The sequence below is a fragment of the Schistocerca gregaria genome, chromosome 11, assembly GCF_023897955.1.
Source record: "Schistocerca gregaria isolate iqSchGreg1 chromosome 11, iqSchGreg1.2, whole genome shotgun sequence".
In the NCBI taxonomy this organism is placed as follows: Eukaryota; Metazoa; Arthropoda; class Insecta; order Orthoptera; family Acrididae; genus Schistocerca; species Schistocerca gregaria.
The window spans coordinates 111,442,612-111,462,401 of NC_064930.1; the positions used below are offsets into that span (position 1 = coordinate 111,442,612).

The 19,790-nt window shown below is 42.2% G+C and overlaps 1 protein-coding gene across 3 annotated transcripts in view; it reads right to left on the reverse strand.

Moving 5' to 3' along the window:
* Window positions 1-583: 583 nt before the first annotated feature.
* The window catches only part of LOC126295312 (ankyrin repeat domain-containing protein 65-like), a 58,088-nt gene continuing 38,881 nt past the window's right edge, over window positions 584-19,790 (reverse strand). For all 3 annotated transcript variants that reach the window (XM_049987760.1, XM_049987758.1, XM_049987759.1), the window contains 2 exons: window positions 9,044-9,617; window positions 584-1,237 (listed from right to left, as the gene is read on the reverse strand). In XM_049987760.1, the coding sequence (XP_049843717.1) occupies window positions 694-1,237; window positions 9,044-9,606 (1,107 nt within the window). In that variant the 5' untranslated portion in view covers window positions 9,607-9,617 and the 3' untranslated portion in view covers window positions 584-693. The remainder of the gene's footprint in view (window positions 1,238-9,043; window positions 9,618-19,790) is intronic.

Below are 19,790 nucleotides of genomic sequence, written 5' to 3' on the forward strand. Positions count from 1 at the left end.
GTACAGTAATTATATTCCCCGCAACTGGTAGTGGATCCCAAAATACGACCACCTTTAACCAGAGAATGGGAACACGCAATGTACAGAAGATCTTTAAAATGCAATTCTGAAGACTCATGAAATGGAACATTTACACTGCAATAATTGCAGGCAGGCTTGGGCAGGAATTGAGCAGCATATGGGTAACTATACACTTTTTAACACTGGTAAAGGGCAAAATCTCATTTAAAAGTTATGTAACAAAAAATTGCAGAAAAGAATATATCTTGACTCCAGCACACTAACAGCTGTTTGACTGCCTACCATGGAGTAGTTGCATCATAGAATACAAACAAAATCAGTTTCTATGAAGTGCAATTATTTACGAACTGTGTATCTAGGGGCAACCCTTCTTAATGATAAGTTTGTCGAATCCAGATAAAACTTATTGCAGTAAACTTCAAATAGTTTAAGACATGGACCTAAAGAATTATATGTTTAACTATATTGATACAATGCTTTTAATTGAATTTGCTCTATTGGGGGATGGGGTGGGGGAGTGAGATACAAAATGCAATCTGTAACAAATTTAACTAGCTACGAGTAGAAATTCTGAAAATACTTTATTTCATTTTCTGTGATACAACAGAAATTAATTACATATCCATCTTAATATTTAAGAGATATGGAAGTAGAACAACATTTATGTAATGTTTAGTAAATACTGAATAGTTCTCTAGTGAATGCAGTTGCTACGTCTACAGGTAGGAGACCTTTGTGATCCCTTATATCCTTGTTTGCTCCAGCCAGAAGCAGTGCCCTCACTGCTTCTACATTGTCTGTGGCAGCAGCCCAGTGGAGCGGTGTCTTTCCCCAACGATCCTTAACATCTGCCTTTGCCGATGCCGTCAACAGTGTCCACATGATCTTCACGTCACCCCGATACGCAGCTGCATGCAGAGGTGTCTGCAGACTCTTGTCCTTCACATTGGCAGGTGCTCCCGCGTCCAGAAGACACTTCACAGTTTCTGCACCGGTGTACGCTGCCACTTGCGCGTAGGTGTTCGCTCTGCCACGTCTAGCCGATTCTGCACCTGCATTCATCACTGCCAGGTGCAAGATGGTGTACCCATTGTTGTCCCTTGCGTCGACTGGTGCCCCCACTCCCAGCAACCTCTGCAACTCGTCCACTCGGGCAGCTTTAGCTGCCGCTATCATCTTCTCAGCCAAGTCCTGTGTCTGCTCCACAGACGACGTTCTGCAAAGTAAACCGTAATTGGCACAATTCTTTTTATCGACAATAATGTGCTGTGTGCAATAATCAAAACTGGTATGTGGCTGTGTCATACCAGAAACACTGTAAGAAAATGTACAGGAAACTGAGGTAGTATAGTAAGGCCACAAATGTATGGGCATTCTTGGGTCAGCTTTCAGTCAAATAGGTAGAAATAATTAATATTCTAATCACAATCCTTGTACAAAAAGAACAGTACACTCACATAGGAACTTTGTGAAATTCTAGTCATATGGCAGAGTTAACTATCCTGTTACCACCTCTGTCAAACACAACATGGTAGAGAACAAAAATTACAGGCAGTACTCATAGAAATAATACCAGGGCCACTGACCATCACGGATTTAGCTGAAATTTTGTGTGGACGGTTCCAACGGACACTGGTAAAGTTTTTCTTCCTCCAGTGCAATAAACTGCCAAGATATAGTCATTTGTTTGACCCCATAGTGCACCGGTCAACAGTACACTGACGAGTTTTCAGCAACTTTGTGCATAATACCTCTGGCAATATTTATGGATAGGAAGGTTTTACAGCTTCTAGCACTCTCTTAAACTAAACAAAGTGATTTAATGGCAATTGTAATAAGAATAATTTATAGCAAAGTCAAAAAAGCAGAAGTTTGTAAATTGTTCATGCTACCAACAGTGTCTCCTCAACAACTGTTCAGCGAACTTGGTTGTGTATGGGCATCCACAGCAGGCACCTATTCGTGCATCTGTGCTGACTGTTTTTCACTGGCAACAGCGGCTAGAATTTGCACAACAATACCACAATGGAATGTCCTTCAGATTGTTGGTTGACTGAGGAGGTCATAGGCCCCATGATTTAGGGATGACAAAAATCATGAGAGGAACAACACAGACAGAAGAGAACAGTGCCCGTCAAGAGGAAGGGTAACAGGCAAACAGGGAGGTAAAAGGAACGTTGGGCAGCAGGAAGGGTTTGGGTGGAAACTGGGAGAGCAGGGGTACCGTAGAAACACTACCTGAAGTGGGGCAATAGTACCCCCACTATACCATTCCCATGATAAATGGAAAGAAGACACGAGAAAGGGGACACACAACTGCACAACAGACCAGACAAAGAACCTGGTGAGTGTGGAGGTAAGGTCAAGGCCTCCACAATGAACATCTAAGCTAACTGAGCAACTCAAATTCCAGAGAAAAATTCAAGGACTTAAATCTGAGACGACAAACAACTTTCGCAAAGGAAACAAAGGACAGACGTTACCGCATGAGAGTCGTCTGCTAACACCTGAGACAAAGAAGGTAGGGGAGCACATTTTAGTGCAAAGGGCCAAAATGTGGAGCATCCCAGCAAAGTACGGATCATCTGGAGGGGAGCCCCACAACTACAAAGTGGGGCAGACTCATTGCGTAGTAAAAAAACAATCTACTATGGATAATATAAAGACAGCAGATTCCATTGGGGAGAACTATACAATGTGTAAATCCTCACAATTTAACAAAAAGGGATACGATGTAAAGCAGATAATCCGTCCCCAGAGGGATCACAGAGAACAGGCTTGGTAAATGCTGCCCCCCCCACCCACCCTGATGATAAGCATGTTATTACCAGGGATACCTACTTGGCTGGAATCCAAAGGAAATCAACCGAACAAGCAGCATCAGGAATATAAGTGAGAACGTCATGAATGACAGAGACCAAGGGGTGGTGCGAAAAATTCAGCAACAGCCTGAATGCCAATCACTGACCCAAACATAACAAAACTCTGGTGAATGAAGCAGAGCATCAGATGGCCATCAATTCCACAGTGAACGCGAGGTCACATCCCACATGCTCAGTGAAAACACCATTGGAATGATGGAGGCTTTTGGACCCCAGAAGAGATCCCTTTGAATTCGGGGAACTGCCAAGGGACAGTGGTCAGGACAGAATGTGGAGAAAGAAGTCACAGCAGGGAGAAGCAACGTGGAGCCCAAACAGGAAACCTATAGGGCAGGCAGGTGACAGCCTGAAACTGTGAAAATGATAGATCAAGGTAAGTGATGACATAAGAAACCAGAGATGGGAACATCAAATCGAAAGGGCAAGTATCCCAGAGTCAACCAGAAAGCAACTGATAGGGCAGGTGCGAAAGGCACTGGTGGCTGAACAGGTGCCATGATGGTGAACCGGGTCCAAGAAGAGCAATGTTGAAGGAGCAGCTGATCCATAAACTTGATGACCTTAGCACAGATGAGACAGAACTAATGACCAGTAAAGGCAGAGAAGCATCTGACTATCTGAGCCCCAAGAGGTGTGGACAACGAAGCTAGGGACATTTAAAAAAACCCACCCCCCTTCAGACGACGGACAAAAGGGAACCAAATAACATTGCTGACAAAAAGAAGACCCAAGAAAGGGAACTGGTGGGCTACATTCAGGTGCTGTGGGGGTAGTGACAGGAATATCAGCCAGCATGTCACAGGGGAGCAGCACCCATGAGAGAAAGGTGCCACTTTTCATGTCTGAAATTGCTGCACCTTCCCCAAACCTGTGTAAGTGTTTCATGAAGAACAGTGGCTTTGCAGTCAAAAAGGAATCCTCATCTATCGTAGAACAAACCCAGTGTGGGAGGCGGTTGGGAGGGGGAAGTATTTCTCACCTCAGCTCTGAGCCCTATGTTCCTCCTACGGCATAACCAGGCAAGAGAACATTTTGGGGTCATACCTCTCCACAATGTAACATGTCTTAGCTTCAGAAGAGACTGATGGGGCCATGCAGCCACCAGCAGTAGGAGGTTTAATTCACTTCATGCGCGTATCTTCCACCATGGTACCACCCAATCTGAACAGACTCTCCCCTCGGCAACACCTGGCCAAAGCAATAGTTCCCTAGCTAGTACCATTCCCTGCATCCCTGTGCCAGCCATGATGGGCACACACTCTTTGGCTTGTATGGAGGTGGTGGGGGTGGTTTCCAGAACAGGTACAAACATGAGACCCCTGTGTGGTCAGGGGCTACCAATGTGCAGGTACTTTATGAACACCCCCTCCCAAATTTGGAGTGGCTACACTGCTGGGTTATGGGATAGTGCTGTTGAACAAAAGAATGATGCAAAGAGTAAGGCACAAAAAGTGGAATATGTACGGTGCTGACCAAAAGGTAAGAAAATGAGTGTCCAAAACCAGATCCATGCACAATTAGAGCTCCAAGAAGGCTATCCAGTGGTGGTGGAGGATGGGGGAACACACTTGTAATACAGAAATCGAAGTAGTGGTGCAAAGGCTGTGGCCCCCATGGTGTGGTGGTCAAACACGTATTCATACAGGGAATGTGAGACTCCAGAAAGGAGGGGGGCTAAAGATGTCCATTTTTGGTGTGTGTGTGTGTGTGTGTGTGTGTGTGTGTGTGTGTGTGTGTGTGTGTGTGTGTGTGTGTAGTTTATTTGTCTCATAACATACAGTTACAAATCAAAGATTTTTGTACTGGAGACACGTCAAATTACTTTAAAAAAGTTGTAACAACATATTTAAGTGGGCATTTCTGAATTTTTAGACATGAACAATTAACATGAACTTGTATAACACTTACGGCCATTTTGCAGCTTGCAATACAATTTATACAATATATTAACAATTATACAATACATAATCTTTATTGTTTCTTTTCAAAATGCCAAACTGTCCTGCATGAATTCTTCAATTGAATAACAACATTTTTCCACTGGTGTATTAAATAACAATATTTTTAGTGGGTCAAATTCCATATTCAACAGATCTTTGTTATTTAATTTATTGTAAATTTTTAATCTCGTGTACAATGGTGTTTAGTGCAAAGTATTAAATTATGAGGGGAAAGTTTGAAATTCTGTGTGTGAGATGAGTACTGTAATTGTGGTTGAAATGAAAATTATGAAGTGAGTTGATTTTTATACCTGAAAATAAAAATTTAGCAGATGTACAGAGAAGGAATGGTCAGTATGTTTAATTTTTTAAATAATGGGCAACATGATGTTTCTTATGATACTCTTTTGAATAGTAAGTAATCTCTGGCTGTTCATAGAGTTTCCCCAGAAAATTATTCTGTATCAAATTATAGTCTGAAAGTGGCTGTGGTAAACCATCTTTTGTGTGTCCATAAGAGTGGAACCAAATAAGACATTCATCGCATAAGCTAGGCTGTTTAGTTTAGTTAGTTTGCTTGCTAAGTAGACCTAGAAATTTTACGTAACTTGCTTCAGGCGTTTCCTGATCGCTGTGCGCTGTTTTTATGCTAGATGCTGATGTTTTAGCACTGAACTACACTAAGTGTGTTTTTGCGACATTGAGTTTTAATCCATTATGCTGAAACCATAATTCTAGGTTTCCCTTTTTTCCACTCTACCTTGAAATTCTTCTAAATTGTCATTTTCAATTAAAACTGAGGTGTCATCTGCACATAAAACGAAGTGAACATCAATGTTTAAAGGTAAATCATTTATGTACAGCAGAAAAAGATATTTCCATTTGAATTTAGAATAACTCTTGATTTCTTTCTGACAAATGAGATTTGAACCACTGCAATGCCCTGTCCACAATGGCATATCTCTGTAACTTGGGTAGAAGTAGTAAGCGATTGACCAAGTCAAAAGCTTTGGCCAAATCACAAAAAATACCTGTGACCTTTTTACGCTTATCTATAGCAGAGCTTATCTTTTCATTGAATTCCCTGATGGAATTTATTGTATTTTTTTCCCTTTTGACACCAAAATATATTTTAACTACATTTTCTATAAGAAAGTTTTCAGGATGTTTCGCAACAATCCTATCACCTTAGCAAAAACTGGCAGCAGGGAAATAGGGTGGTTATTTCCCATGTCATCTGGTGAGCCTTTCTTGAACAATGGTCTTATTTCAGCATATTTTAACACATCCGGGGTATATCCTTCCTCAAATGACTGATTAATAATATTAGCCAATCTTCTGATTTTGTCACATTTATGAAGAAATCATTGAAACAGTTTGACATTTGGCTTTCTAAAAGAAAAAGGAAGAAAGGGGAAGGGTCAACTTTGCCCACAATCTGTAAACTATTGGGAAGCCCTTAAAGACATAAAAAGCTAAACTTCCATTTTTCAAGCATCTATTTTTCAGATGACTGCTACAAATCATCAATATGAAAATTGCTCATGAAATATTTCATTGTTTTACTGAAGAGCACAAAAAGTTGCACAAGACAGTTTTGTTTTCTTTCAATAAAATTTTTCCAGACTTTAAAGTTACCAAAAACTCAGGGTGTACTGTTGAGAACTGTATTATGGGGAAAAAAAAAGACTATCTCCTGAACTATTGTGTTGGTGATTGTGAAACTTAGGCAGTGTTTACTGGGAAAAATGCTAAAATGTAGACATGAAATTTTATCAAAATCCATGACCGTCATGGAAGATACTCCAGACCACGTGGTGTGGAATGATCCACACGTATGTACTGTCCAGCTGATGACTGCAGCATTAGGGTACAAGTTCAACAACAGTGAAGCAAAAGAATGAGTTTAACTTCCTACAAATGTAGACACAGAAGTAACAAAGTAAGATGTAACTCACTGACAAGGTAATATTATCGTCTCCCTCCACCCGACATTTTGCATCTACTCCACCTCCTGCCTCAGCCATTTCTGCATGCTGAAACACGGCTTTACTTTCACAGCTTTATCTCTCGTACCTTCAAAATTTTTGCCAAAGAAGCAACATACAAAGGTCATTCAACAAAGACAAATTGACACTGAAAATTTTTTATTTCCCTTCAAGTTGTCATTAAGAGTGATGCACTTGTTCCATCTTCTCATCCACTTTTGGAAGACTTCCACAAATCAGTTTCTTAATTTCTTGATAATCGCTCCAAAATCACCCCTAAAGCCTTCAATACACCATTTTCATAGTGAAGAAGGAAAAAAAAAAAAAAATGTGCAGGATGGTTATAATGAGACTTTTGCTACTTGAGCAAGTGTAGACGGAAAACTAATGTAAGGGTTCCCAACTTTATAGGAATGATGTTCAGACTGTGCGCTGCACGACTTGCGTTTATTGTAGTCTTTGTGGCATGACTTGCTATTAGGTGCTGGCACTGGTATGGTGATTCAAACAAGCATCAGTGTGAATTACAGTTTCAGGCAGTCAACATAGGACTAGACAAGGTGGGCAGGACTTGGCTTTACTCATAGAGCTGTTATATCAAAACAACAGAAAGAGCGTTGGTGCTCTTTGTGAATATCAATGCATTACAGGAATACGTAGAGATCCTCACCCAAATTTAAGAACACGATTTGAAAGTTCATATGACACAGTGATTAGGGAACTGATCCTGGGAGAGGCAGATGGTCAATTGCAACACAAATTGTTGAAGTTATTGTTGCTATGGTTGAGAATGATGGACACAATGTGCAAACTGCAAGTAGTGCACAAGCTGTGTCATGACAGCTGAATGTTCCACAGTCCATTGTTCAGAAAACGCTGCAAACACTCGCGAAATGGTATCTAGTGCAGTTACAGACTATCGTCACACTGACCGACCTTTTTAACCTGGAATGTAAACCTGGTATGCAATTAAACATTATCCTCATGTGGAAATTCTGCTGTAAAAGTAACAGCTTCTTTACCATGAGGCCACACATTGTCATAGTGACTGTTCCACTTTTCCACAGAGTTCCCTTGTTTTCTTTAGGACACAATCTTTCTTCAGCTGTTGAGGGACATTCTTGTACTCTGTGTTTTACTGATCAATCTTTGCAACTTTATGCATGTACACTGTGCCATGGTATTGAAAAATTTAGTCACACTTAGGTCTTAATGGCCAATTTGCGGGTGTGTGCTTTTTCAGACGAGACCATCCCGTTTGAACTGTACTCTGTCTTTCAGTCATAATGCCGTAATATACCCTAAATTCATTGACAGTTGTTTCCATCATTCGTCCCTTTATCCTGGACACATTGTTTACATTAGTTGCAAACATCAACTCCAATCTACTTTTTAGCACAAGCTTGTCCAAGAATCCAGTGAGCATATTTTCTTGTCACAAGAAGCACGAAACATTGTAAATTCTCCGTAAGCTCTGTGAAGATCTTTTGTTTTTAAAACAGGCTTCTTCAGCAGAATGCAAAACTTCATTATATAAAGATGATGTCAACTTTCTGCCATTTTAAAACTTTGGAGGTGGGCTCAAGTTACAACCACATTCAAGACACTACTGTCAAACAACAACAACTGAGATTAGGCAGGGATGGTACTTGTGGTGCCAGTGCAATAACCTCTTCAATATGTTTGAAAATTAGTCACCGTCTTTGTTGAACAACTATTGTATTATCCAAGTCACTGTGCAGTAGTATGGTCTGCTTTACTTCAATGGATCATTCCTACATTTTGAAAAACAAGACAACTGCAAGAATAATTTATTAAACGAAATGCTACTTTTGAAAAATAAGGCAATCATTTAGTGTTGTGATGATAAAGTCAGAGAGCACATACTAATAGGGCTGCTTGGGCAAAAAAATCAACCTAAACTATTCTAAATAATACATCCTAACATGTTCGAGTTTTTAATGTAAATGACCAGATAAAGATCTTAAAAGCAGTGCCCTCTCACTCGGTCGCAATTTTAAATCTAACAGATAACATCTGACCATTGAGGACACGGTATGGAACCTATTAACGGAAATCTTGCAGGTGGAATGGTAACCCCTTCCTACCGTGCAGTGTTCCTTGTGATAATAGTTCCAGGGTGATGCCAGCTTGAGAGAACAACACCGTGTTCAATGACGTGATTAACTTGCAAACAAACTGCTGCACATACCTGGTTCTTGGCGTCGCTGCCGCCACCAGACTACATATTTGAGCTGCAGCCTCCGCATTGCCCCGCAAGACATTTATCCAGCCGGCAGAGGTCATCACCTCGGGGTGGGTCGCTATGAAGGCCACGGCTGCTCTCTCGAGCCTCGGACAGGAGTGCAGCACAGCGAGGAGTGCGGCGGCAGCAGCATTCTCGACACTCAGGCCCTGCGCTATCTGTTCCTCGCACTTTTCTTTTAGCAACGGCAGATCATATTTATCGGCGGCAGCTATCATTTCGCCCAGCATGGTCGCTAGCTGTGGAGCTGTATCGGTGTACATGAAACACAGTAGCTGTTTTAGCACATCTTCCTGCAAGTCTGTTATCTCAATTTGGCGGCTGCGGGCTTCTTTCATGTTATTTCGCAACATGGCAGCAAAAACTGGGCTCCTCGCTGTCAGTATGGGACTGTGGGCCATCAGCTCAGAGTCACCGACCACCAGCTTCACGTCCGCACCCTCACCCGATTCCAGCAGTGTGTGCAGGTCAGTTACGATACTGTGGTCCTGTGTGCTTGTTACAGCCATTACTATCTCTCCTGAAACACACACACACAAAGAAATTTTATTTGAAAAGGTTACCAAACAGTAAATAAGTGCATTCTTTACCTCTCAACCTATCTATTACATTCTTATTTTACTTCCCAGCAGTCATCCTTGTTTAGCAGGATTGTAGTTTGTGTGTTGGTCACAGATACTTGCCTTTGCATATTTACTCCTTTAACTATGAAATGACATGGTGACTGCATTATTCACTCACTGTACAGATTCATTCAATTCACTGTTGCATCGCTTGTATGAACTAGTTTACACAATTATTCTTCATATCACGACCAGAACTGCGCTGCTTCTGGATAACACGAGTCTTCCAGGAAAAAACTGGAACACTTTACAATAAAAGACTTTACTGCTTCAGGAAAGGGCACCAGAAGTCACCTTTGGGGCAACAATGATAAATTTGATGCGATACAAGTGGTTAAAATGTATAAAAGATTAAAAATTCCATACTAGAATATCAAAATACTTTCATGAAAGTTCAAACATGCACACACTTGCAAAGCTGTGGATGAAACCTCTCAAAAACTGCTTGTAATAGGGAATGAGGTTAATGAAGAAATAATTTACAAAGGGTTGTTGGGTGACCAGTGTGGTAAGACAAGACGAGTCAGTCATACTGACACTAAAACATTCAGTCCGTGAACTTAGTCCAGACAGCTCACAATATTTCACATGCTTTGATGAAATCACAGGTTATCAGCCAAGTTGATGTCACAACGTGTTGCAGAGTTTCAGTAAGTTTATTACTCATAATCATTACCTCAAGACGAGAGTAGGAACTACATTGGAAAGTTGTAACACGACGACAGCTGATAACCCAAGCTTATTTCTTCAATATAATCTGTAAGATACCACACATTCCCATTTTGTATGTTTTGTTACACTTGTCTCACCAACTAAAACAGATGGCAGGTTCCCAGTTCAGTTCTACCATCTTGTCAGAATATGAAACACTATTGAAAACATGGCACTTGGTGACTTGTAAGCCATAAGGACCACAGTCTGCTGCACATGCAATCCTCCCACTGGCATATGAAGTCATTTGTTTATATGCGATGTACAAATCTAAGACAATTAAAGGCAACTGCCACCAGCGACTGGCAAGAGAGACAGTCCACTGCTACGACAACAGTTTACTGTCTCACTGCCAGCCACTGCTGCACAACTACTTCCACGGCTTTTTGACTCCACTGTGAGACAAGATCCTGGACAGGACGTACAAGGCTCTGTGTCACACTGGTTTCAAGCCTCCTCAACTCTGGTACCCACTCACTCATTTCCCCATATTCCTACACATTTCGGTATCCAGTAGAATGGGTAATATTGTTGCAAGACACTAGGAGTCTTCTCTGTTCTAGTTTTTTTCTCTGCTGGATGTTAATGCTTGTTGTGCACCGAGAGAATCCCACTGAGTGAGGAATTACTTCTGTTGATGTCTCGTGCTCCACTGCATTTGTGATTGCTTGGCACTTAATACTCTGCACTTGCTGCGAAAGTTGAAATCTGAAGACAACTCTTTGAAGAGCACTGAGCAGTCCAAGGCATTCCCTCTGTGTGCATGTGACGGCAAGTTAACAATCTTTCAATTGTAAATTATCCAAACTCCATACCATATGCATATTCAGTAATTATTGATCCTTTAGTTAAAATTCTTCCCATATTATCCAGACTTCGTGGAGCGTGGTCTTAATAAGCAGCACAATGGCGAGAACACTTCGTTTACTACAAAATAAAAGGAGAAAGGGCTATCATTCCGATCTAGTGACATGGGTCAGGCAAATACCCAGCAGGCAGGTCATTATTTATAAAGTTTTTACTGCTAGAATATATAATTTACCAAATAAAATAGGGGAACGGGACGATATTCCCGATATTATTAATAGTAAGTGTTCACACTTGCGTTGTTTGTAACTAAGAATGAAGGAAAGAAGAAAAGCCTGTTTTTTACTAGCATTCCAACTTGCTGTGCAAAGGAAGGGTGCATATTGCTAACAGTTGTTTATCATTTATATTATTTATAATGTCGTCTTATTTTTACCAGTAAACCCCCCCCCCCCCCCCCCCCGCTCCGCACTCTCTACCTGTGTCAAATCTCTGAATATTATTGAAAACAAAATTGCTGAATCAGGATTTGTGTGTGGACTGGGGAAGAAGAAGAAAACAAAAAACCCCGGATATCCCAGTTATAAATACACTTTTCCCCAGATGAAAGTACACTATTCCTCTGGTGAAAGTACTGTTTTCCAAATTAAGTGGCAATATACTCTCCATCATCAGAGCTGTCAAACTTTTCAATCCCTTGAATGGTGAAGGGTTTTATACACTGCCACAGAATTTCCCACACTTCTGGAAACAAAATGCAGACAGGTGAAACTTCCGAAAAATTCACTTTGCACCCACTTTCTTTTTTTAGAATAATTATACTTTTTGCCATAGTTATTCCATAATTTGTACTCTATGAAAGAACTAAAATAAATATGGAAAGTTAACTATGAAACTGTCTTTTTTAAAGCATTTGTTACCCTTTAAGATACATCACACACAAATGTGCCAGTAAACTTTTAAGTAATGGCATAAATGACTGGTCTTCTCAGTTTGAAATTTTTCTACTTGACTGATCCTCTTAAGTGTTAAGTTTTGAATGAGGATGAAACATTCTGCAATTTCAGAAATTCATCACGCTTTCTCACATGTAATGTATTTCATCTTGCATAAATGTAAATTTATTTTCAAATCAACACTTCTCAAACCACCATTCACAATGTTTTCCTGCCACCTGTTAGAAATTTAAACACTTGTGATGTCATCCTCATCGAAGTCGGCAGAAGCTTGTGTGTGCACTGTGTTTTGCTGTTGTGAGTGGCGTATTTTCTTTGCAACTGAAGTTTACTTTTGGTATTATGCTCTTGTTTATGTTTTACTGCTGCAGTACTATTCTGAAGTAGTGGGAGGTAACATAAAATTTTATGTTAGAGTATCATTTCTTATCAATCAAAATTACAAAAATTTAGCTGAAATACAACGAGAAATTTCCAGAATTAAAAAAAAATATCCTGTTTTCCCGGAGGAAAAAATTCCCAGGCTTTTCTCAGATTTCCCGGTTCCCCAAGGTGCATACAACCTGTATTCAACAGCTGGCAACTGTTTCTTGATAATAAATATATTCTTAAATGTAACTGTTTTCAGTGAAAGAACAAAGAATACTTTATTGTAAGATGAAGCAACATCTGAGACCATAGTTTTCTATTCTGCTCCTTTCTTTGCCCTATTTCGTGTGACTTAGCTGTGAAGATAAAATGGGAACACCAACATAAAAAATAATAACAAAGAATTTATACCCAACTCGCTGGAATTGTTCAGTTCCAATACTAGTTGATTCCTAGAGAGTGCGCAATTCTTGGAATTGTGGGCTCCAATCAGTATCTGACACATCCCTAACTAAAATCATTATCAATAAACTGTTTTTACTCTAATTCCAGTTATTGTAAGTAAATATTAGTGCTACTGCTATTATTGCAAATAGGTAGTAGACAAAATTTTGAGTTGCTTGTAACTGCTCGTAATTTCAGGTAATTAATGCAGTTCTGTGGGTTACTTAATTGTAATTGGCAACACTGGCATGACCATCTGATAGTCATTCAAATCTATGTGGTTGAGTGAGAAGCAACAAAAATTCTTTTTTGTAACAATGCGTTATTGGACAGTTGCAAGATGGTTAAGACAGAAGAATCGCGTTGGAGCTTTTTCAATTACAAACGGAAAGGAGTATCTTGTAAATATTGTTTTAAGAAAAACAGTCACATTCCATCATAATGGAAAAGCACATCAAAAGCCTTTCAAGTGCCCTCAGAATTTCGAAAAAGTGCTTGAGGTAGCTATAGTCATGGAGAACAACTTTTTGCAGTAGTATACTAACAGAATAAATATTATCTAGCTATAAATTATACTTTATTTCTAAATTTACTTTTAAACTGTAGTGTCTTCTTTCTACCATGTACTACCCCAAGAATTGACCTCAAAGATACAATATGTTACATTTACAGTCCAATTTATTTTCTCTAATAACTCTCCCCTAACTCTCAAACAGCTTTTTCAACTTGGTTAGCCAACCACTGAAGAGGCAGTGTTGCAGAACTATTTCAAATACAAAATACCAGCTTAAATTTTATTTATAAGTGTTGCTTATTGAACTTTAAAATGCATAAATGCTTTAAAATGCATAAATGCCTGGGCATTTATGAAATTTGGGCATTTGCCCCAACTTATAAATGCCCATTCATTTTACACTCTTATTCTGACTGTCCATTAATATCTATAAGTAAGGAATATCAAAGCCTACATATTTTATAAAACAATCACCGAGTCACAAAATATTGCTTTTAATCCTTCTGTTACAGCTGACCCTCAGAAATAATCTATTGACACTCCACCATGTTAACAACTGAACAATGATACGACTTAATTTGCTTAAACACTATTTAGCATTCTGATATGCTTTTAATACACTGATTACTGTGGAAGAAACCAAAACTGACCAAAATATTCAGTCGTCACTTTTCAGTCAAATCTTTTTGGTACAAACACGTATCTGTAAATAAAAATTGAAGCCTCACGCCAATGCATGGGGACCTGACCTTTGTTCCAGACGTGATTATAGGTACAAAGAAGAAAGCGTTTGCCTGCCGGAGAAAGGTGTGTCAGCATCTGAACGTGAATGGCATCTGGCCCCGGAGCAGAGCCTCTCCTGCCTCTTTTCTGGGAAGGAAGGCAGGGTGTAATGGGCGGAGCTTGAAACTTCTGCGAAAAAGGGGCTAAAGGCACTGGAGTCATCCACAGGATCCACATGTACCTGATTACCTGAAGTCAGGCCAGGTATCGAGGGGTGGGCCTTAATGCCCAACAGCCGGCGCAGGCCACCCCAGACGAGAGAAGAGGGAGTAAAACTGTTAAAGGAGCTTGTGAAAGAGGCCCAACAAGCTTTTTTGCTGTCTCTGATGACTACAACATTGGGCTCAGAGTCATTTGTAATCAATACAATTTGCCAGCGTAGGATGGCAGCGAAAGGTGCGTAACATGTTGTCTAGCATGGATAGCGTCTCTGCAAGCCTCATGCCACCGGGGGACTGAAACACGACGTGGAGAAGAGGTAGTACGAGGAATGGAATGTTCGGCAGCATTGATGATAACAGCCGTGAGGTATTCGACCTGACTGTCATAGCTGAGAAAATCTTGGTCCAGAAAGGTCGCCAGGGACGAGTAAATCCCCAGTCAGCTTTTGGTATGTTCCAGCTTGAGGGACGTGGGTATCAGGTGTGGTGCAGGAGACGAACGACACAGGGGAAATGGTTGCTCGAATAGGTGTCAGAAAGGACATACCATTCGAACTGATGGGCAAGAGTGGTAGAACAGATCGAGAGGTCCAAGTGAGAATAGGTATTAGTAGAGTCTAAGAAGTAAGTCGGGGCGCCAGTATTGAGGCAGACAAGATTGAGATGGTTGAAAATATCCACCAAGAAGAAGCCTCTCTGACAGGATGCAGGAGAACCCAAAAGGGGATGATGGGCATTCAAGTCGCCAAACAATAAAAACGGCAGAGGAAGCTGAGCAACCAGGGGCATCATATCAGCCCGACTAACGGCGGATGACGGAGTGTAGACAGAACAAACAAAAACAGTAAAGGCAGAAAGAGTAATACGGACAGCTATTGGTTGGAGTGGGGTGGTCAATGAGATGGGATGGTAATAGACATTGTCTCGAACGAGCAACATGACCCCACCATGAGCTGGAATACCGTCCACAGGGGTTAGGTCGGATCGCTCGGAGGTATGGTCTAGTGGGTAAAAGCAATACGGTCAGTTGGGCGTAACTTCGTTTCCTGGAGACCAATGACAAGTGGACAGTGTAGGAGGAGGAGCAGTTGTAATTCCTCCCAATTTTCCTCCCAATTAGATCGAATACCTCTTACGCTCCAATGTAACAGAGCCATCTCGAATCAGAGAAAGGTGGAACAAAACGGGTGAAGAGCTGGTCACCTCCCTGGCAGCGGAGTGCCAGGTTTCAAGAGAACATCGCTACAACCGTCTGGAGGTATATCTTGTTCCATCGAGTCGTCACCAGCTGTGGCCACATTCCTGGGTTGCGCAGGAGGGGCAGCATCGTCCGCCGACGACAGGCCAGCGGGGCGCCTGGCAGCAGAGCGTCCCAGCGAAACTGAGGACAGCCGGGAGCAGCAACTGTCAGATGGAGCATCAGACGAAATGCACCGGGGTGGAGATGGGGATAAAGACTACTTCTTTGAGGCCTTCATGGAAGACCGATGAGTCACAGGGATGGTGGGCTGTGGGGGCTGGACCCAAAGAAAGTCCTCACACTTTGTAACGTTTCCCCAATGGATGCCTGAGAAGAGGATCGCTTCTCAGGCTGCGGCAGAGGGGAGGAGGATTTGGAAGGGAGGGATTTGGGAGGTGGAGGCATAGACCCCAGATGGGGTGAGGAGGTGGAGGGAGGACACGATAGGGGTGAGGATACCGCAAAAGGAGTGGACACGAACGAAGCAAACGACGTTGTCAACATCACGGGATGTTGGCAGCCATATTTCTTCCTGGCCTCAGAATAAGACAGACGGTCCAAGGTCTTTAATTCCTGTATCTTCTTCTCCTTCTGATATGCAGGGCAGTCAAAAGATCTAAGCGGGTGGAGGCCAAGACAATTGACGCACCGAGGTGGTGGGGTGCACGTATGTCCCTCACGAAGAGGACATCCACAATCGCCACAAAGGGGCTCAGCTTCACACAGTGACGACAAGTGCCCGAAGTGCAAACATCGAAAGCATCGCATAGGAGGTGGGACGTAAGGTTGCACGTCGCACTGGTAGCACATCACCTTTACCTTCTCCGAGAGAACATCCCCCTCAAAGGCGAGGATAGAGGCCCGTGTCGACGCGACCGTCTTTGGGGCCACGCTGGACTCACCGGACGAAATGCACGCCGCAGCTCTCCAGGTTGGCCCTGAGCTGCTCCTCATATTGCAGCGAGGTCCCGATGGAAAATAATCCCCTTTGTCCTATTGAGTGCCAGATGTGGGACAATGGACACTGAGATGTCCCCTAGTCGGTTGCACGCCTGGAGCGCCGCCAACTATGTAGCGGAGGTGGTCTTTATGAGAATGGACCCCGAACGCATTTTACTAAGAGCCTCAATTTCTCCGAAGATATCCTCGATATGCTGTACAAAGAACATGGGCTCAGAGGTGGTGAACATCCCCCCATCCGTCCAAGAACGGACTAAATAGAGGGGGAAGTATTTCGCCCAAAGATGGCCTGTCCTCCCTCCCAGGAAGTGACCAAGGGGGAAAAGGCAGAAGTACCAGAACCAGAGACAGAGCCTTCCCTCTTGAAAGACACATCTGCCCCGATACCACCCACTCTGACCAGGGGCTCTCCCCACGGGCTCCACTCAGCCTCAGCGAGGGCCACCTGGCAGGATGACTGTTGCCGGGAGTCCTGATGCCCCAGGTAGACGGGCATCTACTCCTTGGATGACGTGGGGAGGGTGCAGCGCTCAGGTATCTTTAGTACGATCCCTGTGTTGTCAGGGGGCTACACCTAGGGGTACATGACGACCCCACCACAACGGGCTGGCCACCATGCTGGATTTCAGGTGCCATGGAAAGTTCATCATGATCGTAGGTGCAGATAGGGACGCACTATGGGCGTAACTTGTGCAACCCATCAGGTGTTTAGGTCCAAACTGATGAACAGTGGGTGCAGTTACGATGATGAGTGTCAAGGTCTTAGTGCACAGAGGACCGGTGATACACCACGTAAGGTGTCCTTCCCCAAAAGGCTCGTACTTCTGTAGAATTTTGAAAAATGGAGGTCAAACCCCAATGGGTACCATTACACTGAAGGCCGAAATGGTTTAAACTCCTTTTAGTTGCCTCTTACGACAGGCAGGAATACCTCGGGCCTATTCTTACCCCGGACCCGCCTGTAGGGACATATCTCTGGCACGTTTCCCAGGAGACAGACCCACATTCCTGTGAGTAAAGACTATAATGGACAGGTGCACTATGAATATAGAGTGGGACAATAAGTTGGGAATGTGGGTCTCACAGGAAGCATGCCAGAGATAAGTCCCTGCAGTCACACTATCCTCAGTGGCTCAGATGGATAGTGTGTGTAAGCAGTAGATCTCGGATTCGAGTCCCGGCCAGGGCACATATTTTCAACTGTCCCCATTGACTTATATCAACGCTTGTATGCAGCTAGGAGTATTCATTTCATTATAACGAGCTGCATGGTCACCAATGGTATCAGTTCTTTTGGACGTGTCCGAAAGAACAGATACCATATTCATATATACTACTGGACTGAGTAAGCAGGGGAAATAATGTTTATGTGCTGGCATATGCTGGTGCCAGCACACCATGCGGCATAGAGGTTACAGGGGTATCGATAGAGGCCAACAACAAGACTCGCTGGAACATGCCGCCAACACCCTCTCAGCCACCGAAAACAGGAGGGAGAGTTCACTTACACCAAGTTAGTACGGGCCTGTTACACCGTGGCATTCCAGCACTCACAGAGCCACATGCTTAGCCTCTGGCACACAGACGGGCAGCACATAGCAACCTTATGGAGAACATAGTGGACTCTACTTGAACAGCATTGAGGCTACACAGACTATACAAAAGAGAGCTTGTACCACAGCACATGAAAACTTAAATAGCTCTCTGTTTATGAATAAAGAAACCAGTTAACTGTGTGCAGTTTGTGTTATAGAACGAGGATACCAGCCGCCAACCAACCTCCTCTCCTCACATCTCATGGTTCATCTCTACAGACACAACGAGACGACATAAAAGCTGCTAAGAGAATACAACAGTGAATCCCATCCAGATGAATCCTTTAGACCCCAAACCTTTAAGTGAGTGCTAAAAAGGGCAGGGTCTCAACTACGGCCAACCAGTTTTGCTCATTTGGCAGGTCACTTGTGCGCAACCAGTAATAAAAGACTAAGATATTTTAGTAAGCTACTACAAACAGCATAGTGAACGCATCATTGTGGCCAAGATAGACACAAAGCCCACACCTACTACAGTAGTACAAGTTTATATGCCAACTAGCTCTGCAGATGACGAAGAAATTGATGAAATATATGATGAGATAAAAAATTATTCAGGTAGTGAAGGGAGACTAAAATTTAATAGTCATGGATGACTGGAATTCGAGAGTAGGAAAAGGGAGAGAAGGAAACATAGGTGAATATGGATGGGGGCTAAGAAATGAAAGAGGAAGCTGCCTGGTAGAATTTTGCACAGAGCACAACTTAATCATAGCTAACACTTGGTTTAAGAATCATGAAAGAAGGTTGTATACATGGAAGAACCCTGGAGATACTAAAAGGTATGAGATAGATTATATAATGGTAAGACAGTGGTTTAGGAACCAGGTTTTAAATTGTAAGACATATCCAGAGGCATATGTGAACTCTGACCACAATCTATTGGTTATGAACTGTAGATTAAAACTGAAGAAACTGCAAAAAGGTGGGAATTTCAGGAGATGGGGCCTGGATAAACTGACTAAACCAGAGGTTGTACAGAGTTTCAGAAAGAGCATTAGGGAACGATTGACAAGAATTGGGGGAAAAAAATACAGTAGAAGAAGAATGGGTAGCTTTGAGAGATGAAATAGTGAAGGCAGTATAGGATCAAGTAGGTAAAAAGATGAGGGCTAATAGAAATCCTTTGGTAACAGAAGAGATATTGAATATAATTGATGAAAGGAGAAAATACAAAAATGCAGTAAATGAAGCAGGCAGAAAGGAATACAAATGTCTCAAAAATGAGATCGACAGGAAGTGAAAATGGCTAATCAGGTATGGCTAGAGGACGCTGTAAGGATGTAAAGGTGTAATTCACTAGGGGTAAGATAGGTACTGCCTACAAGAAAATTAGAGAGACCTTTGGAGAAAAGGGAACCACTTGCATCAATATCAAGAGCTCAGATGGAAACCCAGTTCTAAGCAGAAAAGTGGAAGCATTATAAAGAGGGTCTATACAAGGGCGATGTTCTTGAGGACAATATTATGGAAATGGAAGAGGATGTAGATGAAATGGGAGATATGATACTGCGTGAAGAGTTTGACAAA